Source organism: Eurosta solidaginis, chromosome 2, assembly GCF_040869045.1.
Source record: "Eurosta solidaginis isolate ZX-2024a chromosome 2, ASM4086904v1, whole genome shotgun sequence".
In the NCBI taxonomy this organism is placed as follows: domain Eukaryota; kingdom Metazoa; phylum Arthropoda; class Insecta; order Diptera; family Tephritidae; genus Eurosta; species Eurosta solidaginis.
In genome coordinates this window covers 279,052,482-279,067,744 of record NC_090320.1, presented here as the reverse complement: position 1 = coordinate 279,067,744, position 15,263 = coordinate 279,052,482, and the positions used below count along the sequence as shown (strand labels likewise).

At 34.9% G+C, this 15,263-nt stretch overlaps 2 protein-coding genes across 7 annotated transcripts; one reads left to right on the top strand and one right to left on the bottom strand.

Annotated features, from left to right (window-relative positions):
* Window positions 1-2,384: 2,384 nt before the first annotated feature.
* Rpn11 (regulatory particle non-ATPase 11) lies at window positions 2,385-12,459 on the bottom strand. 2 transcript variants are annotated; one of them, XM_067768166.1, is made up of 3 exons: window positions 12,267-12,459; window positions 2,794-3,559; window positions 2,385-2,705 (listed from the first exon to the last, which is right to left on the bottom strand). In XM_067768166.1, exons 2-3 carry the CDS (start codon window positions 3,556-3,558, stop codon window positions 2,544-2,546), a joined length of 927 nt encoding a protein of 308 aa, XP_067624267.1. In that variant the 5' UTR covers window position 3,559; window positions 12,267-12,459; the 3' UTR covers window positions 2,385-2,543. The 2 variants fall into 2 exon arrangements, with proteins under 2 accessions (XP_067624267.1, XP_067624266.1); XM_067768165.1 differs by lacking the exon at window positions 12,267-12,459 and adding an exon at window positions 3,635-3,790.
* Window positions 6,042-14,438, top strand: LOC137241022 (uncharacterized). 5 transcript variants are annotated; one of them, XM_067768168.1, is made up of 7 exons: window positions 6,042-6,172; window positions 10,996-11,243; window positions 11,301-11,345; window positions 11,414-11,497; window positions 11,569-11,714; window positions 12,261-12,359; window positions 12,919-14,438. In XM_067768168.1, exons 2-6 carry the CDS (start codon window positions 11,180-11,182, stop codon window positions 12,312-12,314), a joined length of 393 nt encoding a protein of 130 aa, XP_067624269.1. In that variant the 5' UTR covers window positions 6,042-6,172; window positions 10,996-11,179; the 3' UTR covers window positions 12,315-12,359; window positions 12,919-14,438. The 5 variants fall into 3 exon arrangements, 3 of the variants coding, with proteins under 3 accessions (XP_067624269.1, XP_067624268.1, XP_067624270.1); XR_010949887.1 differs by having other exon boundaries at window positions 6,063-11,243; XR_010949886.1 differs by lacking the exon at window positions 12,261-12,359 and having other exon boundaries at window positions 6,063-11,243.
* The last annotated feature ends 825 nt before the right edge of the window (window positions 14,439-15,263 follow it).

The window sequence follows — 15,263 nt, the reverse complement described above, 5'->3', positions numbered from 1 at the left end:
TAACAAGTACCATCAAGATACAAGTCCGACCACCTCAGCAGATTTAGTATGACCAAATTTAACCTTCTAGGATATACCGCCCCCTACTTTCATGAGGAACATGTGGGCGCCAGAGCCTCGCCTGCTAAATGAACAGAATTCACCATTATCAGGCGTGGTTGACAGTTGGGTTGGAAAAGCTATAAATTGCGATAACGACCCCTTGAAACCCCTTGTGCTGCCATCCAGCGACTTGAGGTGAAATTGATGCTGTACGCTGCCTGAAGTGCAGGGCATTATCGAACGGAGCTCCAGTAATTTTTGGTGACAGATAATAGCGCAATGCCATAGAGGTGGATGTCCATTATTGCTGTCAACTGACTACATTTTCCACGGCAGCCGCATCTATGCACTAGAGCGACTCGAGTTTTTTTCCGAACAAGGGGTGTCATTTAAGTGTTACCCTATTTAATTTTTTGCGTCCCTCGATACAATATACTTAGACTTCTCCAAGGCATTCGATAAAATTTCTCATAAAATTTTAATTGCAAAATTAGCTTGTTATGGGTTCCACTCTACGTTCCTACAGTGGATTAAATCTTACCTGCACAACAGAAGTAATGTTGTAAATATTGACGGGGTTTATTCGAAATCATTTTGGGCCACCTCTGGAGTGCCCCAGGGCAGTATTCTGGGCCCTTTACTATTTATCTTGTTCATTAATGACATTAACTTTTGCTTCTCATCTACCAAATTTCTGCTTTATGCTGATGATCTCAAGATCTATTCTGAGATCAGCTGTTGTAATGATGTCGTTGTTCTTCAATCTGAGATTAATAAGCTTTATATCTGGTGTGTTAAGAACCGTCTTTTCCTTAATATAAGTAAGTGGCACACTGTGACGTATGGTAAACTGCTGAGGCCACCTCATACCTCCTATCATATTGCAGACACTTTTCTTCGAACGAATCTTGAAGTTAAAAACTTGGAGGTATACTCCGACTCAAAGTTTAATTTTAACACTCACGTCAGCTTCACAATTTCTAATGCTTGCTTTTGTCAGACGCCATTCCGCAAGCTTCTCTGACCCCTACACACTCAAAGTTTTATATACGTCCTTTGTGCGGTCCAAACTTTAGTATGCAGCATTCATTTGGCGGCCTTACACGCAGTTCACATCAACCGCCTGGAGTGGGTTCAAAAAATTTTTATGCGCTTCGCGCTTACTTAATTACGATTCTCTGAACCGATACCGTCCTATGAGTCTCGATGCCAACTAATATCCTTACTATCCCTAAACAATCGCAGAATTCTTTTGGCCTCGTCGTTCATTTTCGATCTTTTCACGGGCAAAATTGATTGCGCGTAGCTTCTTGAAAGACTATGCTTAGATACTCCCTGTAGAAACCTCCGCCACTTTGAAATCTTTTTCATAGGGCTGAGTAGAACTGTTTATAACTAAAAAGCGCCTATTAACAGAGCCCTATCAGAAATTAATTGCTTCTTAAGTGTTTTGGATATTGATTTCTCCGACTCAAAATACGCTTTTCAACTTAAACTAAAAAGTTATTTAATCTGTAATAATAGAAATTATTTTTGCTAGTGTTTTCCATCGCTTAATATAAGCTGGTTTCTGTTATTTAGTCATAAGTGTCCGTACTAAACATTTGTTACTAGACTAATAAAATAAATAAATAAAAGTCCGGCTTGATAACAAAAAACGGCTCATCCGAATAAAAAAAAAAATTATTTCGGATAAGCCGTTTCTTTGTTATCAAGCCGGACTTTTATTTTGGCCTTAAAATATAAAGAAAAGAAATTTACAGGATTCAAGCAGGTTTGCTTTTTATGATTTTGATAGGTTGAATCTGTTATGCTCCAAATTGTTATTGGTTCTGTAGCCGTAAAAACTTTCCGAAAGTTTTGTGAGTTTTACTAGTTGTTTAACCTTTTACAGATAATAATCTGGTTAGGAAACGATTTTATAACACTTCGAAACTTCCGCTGTGTGAACTTTACTCTCCTATTAAGATATCAACCCACTGGGCCCTTATGATTGATGAAACTGTGGTTTGCCTTTGTTTTATAAATTGCGAAATATATATAGCCTTTTTTTAAATATATAAATATATCGCACACCCAGATCAAACAGCGATCATTTCAAAAAATCCCTACGTTCAGAAAACGCGAACGCCTATTATTATTAATATTTGTTTTTTGCAAAGTATTTTCTCGCTGAACAGTGAAAGTATTATCAAGTCGAGCCTACAATTCCGTAGGTATTGTATTGGGAAGCACGGATGTACACATAATTCCAAATATCAGATTTTTGAGTTAGCTTCCTATTGATCTAGATGTGCGATATGCGTTATTGTAGTATTGGAATTGGAATAATACTCACTTGATTTTGCTTTGCTGAAATACAAAAGCATTTCATTTTTTTTATTATATTAAAAATACATTAATGGATTCTTTACTGGACTCTTTATGTATCAAGTTCAGTTCCTAGTTTTATATTATATTATAGAATTTAAGTCAAATGCATCGCTCTTCAAATTGTTAGCTCACTTAAAGACGATCGTATCAAGCATAGCGCCAAGACATTGTACAATATTATTTTGCATGACTTTGTCCACTTTCTCTTCCAAATGCCGTTTAGGATCTTGTTTACCAACATTTTTGATTGCCAATTGTTCGGGTGTCATTTTCTCTTCATCTTCCAGAGACTAAGAACAAGTAAAAAGAATGAGCAATGAATTTATATACTACGAACAATTACAAATTTAAAAAGTATAAAGACGTATGTTAACTTACTTTATTGTAGTTCTTAGCTAACTCGAGCATCTCCTGCACAGTACTTTCATTTATTGAACAATGTTCATTATAATCCGCCAATGTCAGACCATCTTTCCACGATTTTTTGTGCAAATTTAAAAGCATTTTTTGTTCTAATTCATTTTTACGATAATTAATACTAATCGAATAGTAATGCCGATTTAGACCATGTATTAATGCTTGTACTGAAGGTTTTTGTAAATGCCCTAAATTTGATGTGGTCTGTCGTGGCTCTTGCCCCAAAACAAGCATATTCGGGTTGATAAGACGGAAAGCATCGATAACAACTTTACCTTTAACCGATTGTATAGGATCAACTACAACGGCCACTGCACGTTCAGATAATGCTTCAAAGGATTGTTGTGTATTAATATCAACACCTGATAACCAACAACCGAAACCAGGATGTGAGTGGTACCAGCCCACAACCATTTCGGGACGCCCAGTCTGTTTTAACATATCCAACATTTTAGCTTGAAATACTGGATCGACAGCTTCGACAGAAACACCAGTCCCCGTTTGTGGCATAGCAAATACATCGATCACCTGTACGGTGTAATCATCAACAAATTCTCCCAACATTAAACCCATTACTTCCATTGGTACACCAGCACGTCCATGTTTTAACATTTTCAATAATGCTAACGACGATATATATACTTGTTCGGCTGTATCGACAACAGGCGCATCTGTTGGTGGTGGCGCTTGTGGCATTGCACCACCTAAACGTAACAAACGATCCATGCTGTTGGGAAATTGCGAAACAAAATTGGATATTTTATTTAAAGCACTTTAAAAAAGTGTGCTAAATTTAATTTACCTTATAATTGTTAAATGTGTATAAACGAAAATTGGTGTTTTATAAAATTTCGGTTACTTTTGCAATGAACAATGCACCAACACAACACAGCAAAATTTACAAATGTCAAATTAAGCATTCTTTGACAGCTTGAAATGTGCACAGTCACAGCGGTGTGGTGTGTTCAGTGTGAGTTGCAATTTAGGTAATTGTGTTCGACATACATTGCTTTTTTACCAATTCCTTTATCTTTTGATTACGTATCTAAAAATTGCGAGTACTCCATGCATGCATGTATGGATTACTCGCTATGGACCAAGCGAGTGTTCCATAATTAACCACAATTCATACAAAAAATATAGTCCAATTAACATTGCGATGTCCTAGGACTGGGCCATATACTCCAGCTCAGCATTACATCAGAGTAATCCATGGAGTACCCACAGTCCAATAAACATCGTGTAGTGATTACAATCGTTAAAAACGATCAATGATCTGCTTACAATATGTTCGTGTAGAAACATGAGTTGGTCCATTGCTGCATTACAGTGGAGTATAATGGTAAGTACTCCAGTGGACCACAAGATCAAACGATCTGTCAGGGGTCTCGCAAATTGTTAAAGAAAATTAGAATTAAGGGCCCATTACTGATACTTAGCATAGACTTGACTTGACTTGAGAGCTATCACTTACAGTTCTGTTAAATGAACATTGCATGTTACTGATTATTCAAAACTTAAGCCGGAGTCATTGGTGCCGTATGTCGTATCGCTGTATCCGTATCCCTAACGTAATCAGCTGTTTATCGTTACGACGGTAAACGAAACCCCAATTGGTTGGCTACGATACGGTTACGACCTTAGCGGCGCCAATAATCGATTGCATTGATTCTCATAAGGTTGGTCGAATCAGCTGTTATAAGATTACCGATACGGTTACCGATAAAGCACCAATGTCTCCAGCTTTAGCAACACTTAACTTGACTTAGAAGTCTGTTGAATTTCGATTTTCTATGTAAGTTCTAAGTGAGGTTATATTTTGAGATGCCATTTGTTTGGTTCCATTTCATTTTGACATTTTGTCATACAAATTGACATTTATTTAAAACAAATTTCAACGCTGATTATGATTCCAAATTGTATGCGCTAAGTGGAGTATAATCGCGGCTAAGTTGCCAAGTTTACGCCAAGTCAAGTCAAGTCTATGCTAAGTATTAGTAATGGGCCCTTTAGTATATAGATGTGAAAAAACACAGCTATTGTTGGTAAAAGCCTCGAACAAGGGTCGACTGCTAATACGCGTCTAAAAATATCGGGAGAGGTGTCAAAAGACGCGTATTGACCTCGCCAACAATAATCCGAGGGCGGAAATGAAAAATTTTAATTTTGTCCGGAGATATTTGAACGAATTAAAATAATTATTTTTCGCCTTCGGATTATTGTTGTCGGAGTTCAATACGCGTCTTTTGACACCACTCTCGATATTTTTGGACGCGTGTAGGGTTTATATTATTCTTAAATTTGACTTGATAATTTTGTACTTTATTAATTTTAATATTTTATTTGTTTTATCGTATAAACCTTTGGTAAAGAAAATTGTTTAATTATTCAAAAAAAGAAAATTTAAATAACGTAAATAATTTTTGTCAAATTTAGATTCAACAAATAAAATAGAAATAGTTTTTATCTAAACCATAATGAAAAGATTAGAACAACTATATTCAACTTTTTAGATACATGAATTCACTAACAAGTTCCACATCTATTGTTATTCAAGAATTACTTTTTAAATTATGGATTAGAAAATTACCACAAGATATTCAAAAACACTTAACTTCTAGTAATATTCAAAATATTACTGATACAATTTTTCTTGCAGACAAAATTTTTGATTTAATCAATAAACCACATTCTTCTAAAGTTTCTTCAATATCTAGTATTGAAAATAATGTTCTTACACAATGTGTAAAAAATTTAACTGACTGCTACAATTTTTAAAAATTTAAATCAAATTACTACCGATATTAATGAATTAAAAATTCAATCCAGATCTAGGGATAGAAATCGATCTAAATTGAGAAATTTTTCTAGATCTGGAAGTTTTGATAATAGCCGTTTTTTTTTTACACGTAAACGTCTATACGCTTAAACTTTATCCCTGCAAAAATTGTTGGATTACGTGTTCCATTTTCTTCTGGTTGGAGTACTCTAATAATACTCCTTTGCAATGCGCTTGCGGACCACCATCAGCCGATCATTGCTCGTTTTTTAACGACCGTGATCACGACACGATGACGATCGAACAGAGTTTCCAAAAGTAAAATATTGCATACAAATAACTGATAATAAAATTTTACTATGGAAACTCTGATAAAATGCAACCGCGCAACTGGTTTTATGTATACATACTATAGTATAGAGAAATATTTCAAGGACGAATTGTGTCGGAATTTACATATCGGAAATTAAATATCTAAGTGAATTTAATTTAAAAGATAATTTTATTGTTGAAAAATAAAATAAACACATAATTAATATAAATAAATACATAATTATAAAGGTGAAATATGGAGTACAGTGCACGTCACAAAAGACGTATTCAGAAAATAGAGAGAGAAAAGTTAGCGAGTAGATTAAAAAATGGAGAAAATGCGACGCTCCAAATTGAAACTCCGAATTATGCCACAGGATCAGAGGTTATGGCATTGGTCAGCTCTAGTAGCAGAGCACCAGAAGATAATTTTTCGCCATCTGCGGATTATAGTTTGGATGCAAAAAGACGAAAATTAATGAATGATTTAGGACTGTGGCATATAAGGACTAGAACTTCTGTTGAGGACATGAGGGATTTGTTAAGGGTTTTAAGAAATAATGATATAGATGTACCTCTTGCTCCTGCGACGCTTTTAGAAAAAAGTACTGCTGTCGTAGATATAGTATCTGTAGAGCCTGGCCAATATTCACATTTGGGAATCAACCAAAATATGATGAAGGCAGCACATATTTTAAGCAATTTCGATGAAATTATATGTGATGTAAATATAGACGGCTTGCCAATTTCTGAAAGTTCAAACCTACAACTTTGGCCAATACTAGTTAAAATAGTTAATATTAAAAACATAAAGGTATTCCCCGCTGGAATATATGTAGGAAAAACGAAGCCAAGTGATATCAACGATTATTTAAGCCAATTTGTTGAAGAAATTCTGGATTTTCAGCACAATGGCTTAACAATCAATGGAAAATAAATTCCATTGAAGATACGAGCGCTAATATGTGACGCACCGGCGAAGGCTTTTGCTCGTGGTATAGCGCACCCTTTTTCGGCACATGGATGCTCAAAATGCACTCAACTGGCCAAAAATAAAATTTATAGCACACAAGTGGGGAGATTATCAGTGACGACGATTTTGCCCAACGTAATTATGAAAACCATCATCAACCACAGTTTTTGCATACTAAAACCCCTTGGGAAAATATAAGCTTAAATATGATCAGTCAAGTTCCCTTGGATCTCATGCATGTCATTGATTTGGGGGTAACCAGAAAAATGTTATCGAAACTTAATAAAAATAAATTAAATCAAAAAGTTTCGAAACTAAATAGAGAAAATATCTCAAATTTACTGATAACATTAAAAAAATGTATGCCAAAGGAGTTCACAAGACTTCCCCGTGGTTTGGAAGAGCTTTGCAACTGGAAAGCAACAGAATTGCGTCAATTTTTCTTATACACGGGTGTTGTAGTTTTAAAAGATTGTGTTGGTGCTGATTTTTACTATACCTTTTTACTCCTAAACTGTGCGATAAGGCTATTGTCATGTCCAAAAAATTTTGAGAATAACATCGAAGTAGCAGATGATTTATTACAGCTTTTTGTGAAAAATTTTGGATCAGTTTTTGGATCACAAAATGTAACATACAATGTACACGCACTGCTTCACATATGTGATTGTGTCAGGCAGCACGGCATGCTTTATAACTTCTCGGCATACGATTTTGAAAATCAGTTGCAAGCTATTAAAAAAGACGTGCGCAAAAAGTCTCACATTTTACAACAATTATTTTATAGAAATAATTATAAAAGTTTAACAGTCGATCCAAAACCCTCAAGGATCACCGAGAAAAATGGCATCATTTATACCTTCACATCTGAAAATTATTTCTTGAGTATAAAACCTCCTAATAATGTGTGCCTCTTAAATCCCTACATACCCATCAAAATAACTGGATTCAAGTGTGATGAAAATAAAGAAATTTTTGCAATAGGTCGCCGCTTCAAAAATATTCAATCATTTTTTCAATGGCCAGTAGACTCGTTATCGGCATTAGGCATTTGTATTGCTGATAATGTAGAAGACATGGAGGAAGCATATAAGCATTTGTATTGCTGATAATGTAGAAGACATGGAGGAAGTATATAATACTAATAACATTAGTTGCAAACATTTGTCTTTACCATTTGAAAACCAAATTGTTTTAATTCCAATTTTACACGGTTACTATTAAACATATTGTCACGGATATTAACATCACTAAGTTATACCATCCCTAAGGCGATGCCAAGGCCACGATAAGCAGTATTTACGTCAATAATCAAATCATGTATACACATATATAAGGCAGCCGAAAGATGTCACACACAGATGCATTTACTTATACGCCTATGTGTGCGCGAGAGACTGTAAACTACAAACATTCACATCAATAATTCAATCATTATGTATCTACATAAACGAATAAATAATTGCGTCTACACATACATATGTACGTATACGAGCAGCGGAGCGGCAATGCGCAAACACATGCATATATCTTATCTGAGTTGTCACAAGAGAGTGCAATAATTTGTGCACGTAGTTGTGGCTGGCGATTTTGTAGCCGAAACTAACTAGTAACTTCTGGAAATCGAAGAGCCTAGAAGTATGCAGCGTAAACTATAAAAGCGTGGCAGACGAGTAAGAAGTAATTCAGTTTGATTTGAGATTTCGATTAAGCGCTATCTAACGAGCTATAGCAGAATTATTTTGAATAGTAGAGTTTCATTTGAGCTATCAATCAGTTTGGTTATTAAGCTTGCTATTCGTTGCAAAGTATAAGTGTTATTGTGAAGTACTTTAATAAAGGCCATTTTTCAATTATTCAATATTGGAGTTATTTATTCAACAGTTTAGCGATACGAACTTAGCAGAGGGTTGAAAATAAGAGGATTTGCAAGTAAATTCGTTACAATTGGTGTCAGAAGAGGAATTGTTGAATAAATTCCAGAGGACAACAAGGACATGGCAAAGTTCAGTGAATTGAAGATCCAGCAACTAAAGAAGGAGTTGGGGAGCCGTGGATTGAATACAAGCGGCGTTAAACTTGAACTTCAGGCACGGCTACGAGAGGCAATGGAAGCAGAAGGAATTGATGTGGAAGAGTATGACTTTCATCTTGATGGCGGGGAAATAACAAAAATGGAAGAAACACCGCAGACAATGGCGAACACAGACTTGAACATGATTTTGGCTGCAATATCTGCTCAAACATCGACAGTGGCTTCTCAACTGGAATCGCAAAAGACAGATATAACATCTCAACTGGCATCTCAACTAGAAGAACAGAAAACGTATATGTCATCTCAACTAGAAGAACAGAAAACGTATATGCCGGAGTTATTAAATGTTTCAAGTGCGGCAACCCAGGTCACATTGCACGTCATTGCGATCTTGGTCCTAATAGTTCCAACAATGTGGGTGGCCATAAACGCAAAGCTGGAGGAGATGAGCAAGAGCGAGTAAGAGGTAGAGAGCTAGATCCAGCTATTGAATGCCCTGTGATATCTGTGTCGCAAGTTGGTAGAAAATCGAGCAGTCTTACCGTCAGAGGGAATGTGGATGGCAAAGAACGAGTACTGACTGTAGATACGGGCGCATCTCATTCCTTGATCCGATCTGACTTGGTCAACAGGAGAGTAAAACCGTTACCTGGAGCAAAGTTGCGTACGGTCACTGGCGAGTATAACCAAGTTCAGGGAGAAGTGATATGTGAAGTATTGATTGGGAAGGTCATGGTTCTACACAAATTTGTTGTGGCGGAGATTGTTGATGAAGTTATATTGGGAGTGGATTTCTTGGTTGACCATGACATCAAGATCGGTATGCAGAGAAGGGTGATGCGTTATGAGAACCAAGATGTGACACTTAACTTGGAAAAAGGGTTCAGCAGTAATCGGGTACTGGTGGAGAAGACTCGACGAAGGCCACGAAATTCAAAGGTAAAGGTTGATGGAACAAATGGGCCAAACAAATCAAAACCAAGAAAGAATGCAATGGTGGTTTCAAGCCAAGGCACACTACTGTTGTGAAGCGTCGGAACGATACTGATTATGCAAAGGAAATCCGTCCAGCGAAAGCTCTGCGAAGTAATTCTTCATTGGCCAAGAAACAGATTGCGAGGGAACGATCCAGGATAATGAGTAGTAAGATGAAACACAGGTACGACAAGGAAAATAATTCGAAAGGGTTCTTGGCGGGAGATTTGGTACTGCTATACAACCCTCACCGCCGGAAAGGTGTTCCATCCAAATTTCGGTGCAGTTGGAAGGCCCATACAAGGTTGTGAAGAAGATCAGTGATACCATCTACCGCATACAAAGCATTGAGAAACCACGGAGTAGAAGAGTGGTACATTTGGCGATGCTAGCCGCGTTAGATCGAGAGATTTGCCTGATCGGGACGATCAGACTTAGGTGGAGGGCAGTGTCACGGATATTAACATCACTAAGTTATACCATCGCTAAGGCGATGCCAAGGCCATGATAAGCAGTATTTACGTCAATAATCAAATCATGTATACACATATATAAGGCAGCCGAAAGATGTCACACACAAATGCATTTACTTATATGCCTATGTGTGCGCGAGATACTGTAAACTACAAACATTCTCATCAATAATTCAATCATTATGTATCTACATAAACGAATAAATAATTGCGTCTACACATATGTACGTATACGAGCAGCGGAGCGGCAATGCACAAACACATGCATATATCTTATCTGAGTTGTCACAAGAGAGAGCAATAATTTGTGCACGTAGTTGTGGCTGGCGATTTTGTAGCCGAAACTAACTAGTAACTTCTGGAAATCGAAGAGCCTAGAAGTATGCAGCGTAAACTATAAAAGCGGGGCTGACGAGTAAGAAGTAATTCAGTTTTATTTGAGATTTCGATTAAGCGCAATCTAACGAGCTATAGGAGAATTATTTTGAATAGTAGAGTTTCATTTGAGCTATCAATCAGTTTGGTTATTAAGCTTGCTATTCGTTGCAAAGTATAAGTGTTATTGTGAATAACGCCATTTTTCAATTATTCAATATTGGAGTTATTTATTCAACAGTTTAGCGTTACGAACTTAGCAGAGGGTTGCAAATAAGAGGATTTGCAAGTAAATTCGTTACAATATATACGACACTTAATTCAAAAATATAATACCATAACATAATATTTACATACATCTACCAAATAAAATACAAATACATACTACCTACACCCGAAGACAGACATACATATAGTTAAAAAAAATGGAAAACCAACCACCAAAATTGCAGATATTTAAAGCTCGTGTAGGAAATAATCTTCAAAATTGTAAGTATTGTCTTTTCTTATTTTAATATAAATCGCACTGTTAATCATCGTTTCCAGATCGTCTAAAGAGAGCTCCGTGTGATTTGTGTATCCAATTTAAAGGTATGCTTATGTCCTGCACAGCTTAATAAAAACCGATAATAATTAAATCTATTATACATATATTGTAGAAATGATCGAAACACAAAATCAACAAATTGCCGCAATCATGGATATGCAAAAACTTTCAGAAGAAAACATGGCGAATCTGCAAGGTAATTTTGATTATGCATAGCCTAGTTTCTCTATCATCGCTACTAAATATATTTTTCCTGTAATTTTCCAGCAACAACAGAAAGTCAGAACAAGGTAATGTTGGAAATGATGGCCGATCAGAAAGTTCAACTACAAGGATTTAATAAAACTCGGCAAGGCGTCACTGACATATTAGCAGCATTTCCACTCAAACTTCATGTTCAGAAATTTACACTGGTAATAGTCTAGTTGAGGGGTCGACTGCTAATACGCTACCAAAAATATCGAGAGAAGTGTCAAAAGACGCGTATTAATCTCAAGAACAAGGCGGAAAAGAAAAATTGTATCTCTGTCCGAAGATATTTTCAGTTGAAGTTGGCGATTTTCATGTGGTTGTTGTTGTATTTGTACCCACAAAAAAAATTGTGGGTTACCACACACCAGGACTTGGCATGGCGTAGCGCAGGGTTATTTTTTATAAGTGCGGCCAAAGGCCGCCAACGCAGAAAGGTATTCTGCGCAAAAATACTATGGATCCCACCCCCGGTTTCGGAGGTACCCGCAGGTCTTTTTTCGGTTTTTCGTTAATATCTTTTGAACGAGTTCAAATTTTTATTTTTCGCCTCGGATTATTAATACTGATGTCAAGACGCGTCGTTTGACACCTCTCGATATTTTTGGTAGAATATTAGCAGTCGACCCCTCAACAATAATACTTAGCTTATACTAAACAGACTTAAATACAGAAACTTTTAACCTATTTTGTCGAAATGGCAAAAACAGACACACCCGTTTGCAATTGACCGACTCAGTTACGGATTTGATGAGTACACATAGTCACTGCCGATCCAACACCGGCTTCGGGAACCATGCTATTTCTCGGTGAGACACCCTTTTGTGTGCAAATTAAAGTGCCAAACTAAATCGCTGCCGAACATACACTGAATATTGACAAAAACACAAACCTATGAAGGTATCAACTTTTGTCCATAATCTTTGATCTACAAAATCTTGCGAAGATATGCAAATATTTTAATAACGAATGATAGGTACAAAATTTTCTTGCAAATGAAAACAATGTCAAAAAGTAATGGTAACAAAGCGCGGCACTACGTTAATGCTATTGGTAGTGCCAGTGGTGCTATGTAGGTCCCCCATACATGTTCAATATGTTTTGTATGGCAATTAGGAAAACTTCTTTCCACCTTGACTGGGCATCGAGCCCGCGGGATTCATATTGCAGTCCATATACTGTTATGCCATCACTGCGATTGCTTATAGGTCGTTTTCCTACATGTTTATATTTGTGTTTCTGGCCAGTTTTCGAGATTGCAATCTTGTATGTAATCTTCCACTCAGATGTCGGAATAGATATTGAACAAATAAACCGAATTTGCTAAATCTATAATTTATATATTAAAAATTTTTATATTTATTTCAGTTGCAGTTCGCCATCATTCTCCTAATGCAGAAAAGGAATTAAGGCTTGCAATTCAAGCAGTAAAAAAACGGCATTTTAGACATGCTTGGAGCAACAAACAAAAAGTTAAGAATATAGATTTAAACGAATAAGCACTATATGTAAATATATGTATATAAAAATAGTTTTAAGTAAATGAAGTTATATTAAATTATCAAATGAATTGCGATACATATTTTTTGTTAACTTCGAAAATGAATTTATGTTTCTTATTTTAAATTTTGACGTTTAACCCAAAGAAAAAAAATAAAAAAAATGAATAAAAAGAAATGAAATTTAAGGAATAAAAACTGTTTGTGCATATAATTGTATAAAAATCGTTTTAAGTAAATGAAATAATAATAATTTATCAAATGAATTGTGATAGTTACTTTTTAATAACTTCCAAAATGCATTTATGTTTTTATCTTAAGTTTCGTCGTTTTAAACAAGAAAAACCACAAAAATATATGAAATAAAGAAAAATTTTATTAAATTTAAGCGAAAATTACCTTGTTGTACATATATGTATAAAAATAGTTTAAGTAAATGAAATAATAAAAATTTATGAAATGAATTGTGATAGCTACTCTTATTAAGTTCGAAAAAGCATTTATGTATTTTAAGGTTCGTCGTTTCACACAAAGAAAAAACAAAAAATATATATGAAATAAAGAAAAAATTAATTAATTTAGGCATAATTGAAAGTAATTGAAATTATATGAATTTACCAAATGAATTGTGATAATTATTCTTTATTAACTTCGAAAATGCATTTATATTTTTGTTTTTAAACATCGTCGTTTTACACAAAAAAAAAAATGAAATAAAGTAAAAAGAATTAAATTTAATCGAAAGAAACTTTTTGTGCATAAATGTTTAAAAATAGTTGTAATCAAATGAATTTATATTAATTTATTAATTAATTATTATTATATCTTTTTATGAGTATGCCCCAAAAAGTATGCAAAAAGGAAGAATAAATGGAATTATATCTAACTCGATAGGATCTTTATATAAATATATTTATAAAAACATAGTTTTAAGAAAATAGAAGTTTAATGAACTTTCAAATGGTTGAACAATGAATATTATGTTTGAATAACTTTGTAAATGCATTTGGGTTTTATAATTTCAAATTTAGGATTTTGCCATAAAATATAAAGAGTCGCATAATTTGTATGCAAAATAAAGGAAACAAATAAAAAAGCTAACATTTAAATATGTCCATATGCAATAGAAAAAGCAAAAGTAACATATTTATTTGTTTAATTGCCATTATGAATGAGTTTGTGATATTGTTTTTAGTTTTAATAATTACAAGTCATGAGGAGAAAAACCTAAGCCAAATAAAAGTTATCAGTTAAATTTAGTATTCATATTCGATAATAAATATTTGTTATTTACCATTTAAATAACTTTATGACTGAATTTCTTATGTTAATTTTTAATTGAAGCATTTTATACAAATTACTTATAACAATATACACATAAATGTAAATGAAGAGGGGCAGTACAACTTTTATATTTTATACTACGAATATTCTTGTATTATTTAGCATTTGTGTGAATAAAAAAACTAATATAATTTTTTTTATAATTTTTTATTTTATGTTTTATTTTGGGTGGATTCTTCTCTAGCGATGGTTTTAAAAGTACTCTTCCATAACTACTGCAAGGAGTAATGCTTTCAGAGTACTTTCTTAAACATCTCCTGTAGGTACTCCATTAGGTAATCCATCGAGGGTGGTTTAACGAGTACTCTTTTGCTAGTATTCCAAGGAGTAATATTTTGAGAGCAGTTTCGCAAGTAATCTCTTGTAGGTACTCCATGGAGTAATATTTCAGGAGCAGTTTAGAGAGTACTATTCCGCAGGTACTCCATAGAGTAGTTTTTCTGGAGTACTTTGGCAATGATCCTCTGTGGGTTCTCCATGGAGTACTACAGTGAAAGTACTTGGAATACTCACAAACAAAGCAAGAGTGGGATCACCTACTCCTCTCCTAGGACATCGCAATGTTAATTGGAGCACATTTTTTGTACGAATACAGATTAGATTTGGAGCAGTCCTATACTCCCAAAGGAGTATTCCTTACATTATTTATAGAGTACTCGCGTTTTTTGAAGGGATATGGACTGCTAAGCGTCAAACTTTAAATACACCTCTGATTTTGCTGCTCATAAAATGTGTACTACTAACAAGCCAACCTAATAAAACCGCACTGCGTTTTTTAGCGCACGCAAACAACCGGCGTTTTTTGCTCTAACCCAAATAAGCATGCGTTGCGACAATGTAAAGCATGTGTGCAAACGTCAGATCTAAATG

What these genes read in the sequence shown, in the direction of transcription:
- Rpn11 (XM_067768166.1), bottom strand. Translation starts at nt 3,558, where the DNA reads ATGGATCGTTTGTTACGTTTAGGTGGTGCAATGCCACAAGCGCCACCA. An exon ending in TAGCTAAGAACTACAATAAA is followed by an intron (nt 2,706 to 2,793) that starts GTAAGTTAACAT and finishes ACTTGTTCTTAG; the next exon opens with TCTCTGGAAGATGAAGAGAA.
- LOC137241022 (XM_067768168.1), top strand. Translation starts at nt 11,180, where the DNA reads ATGGAAAACCAACCACCAAAATTGCAGATATTTAAAGCTCGTGTAGGA. An exon ending in TTTGTGTATCCAATTTAAAG is followed by an intron (nt 11,346 to 11,413) that starts GTATGCTTATGT and finishes CATATATTGTAG; the next exon opens with AAATGATCGAAACACAAAAT. An exon ending in AAACATGGCGAATCTGCAAG is followed by an intron (nt 11,498 to 11,568) that starts GTAATTTTGATT and finishes GTAATTTTCCAG; the next exon opens with CAACAACAGAAAGTCAGAAC.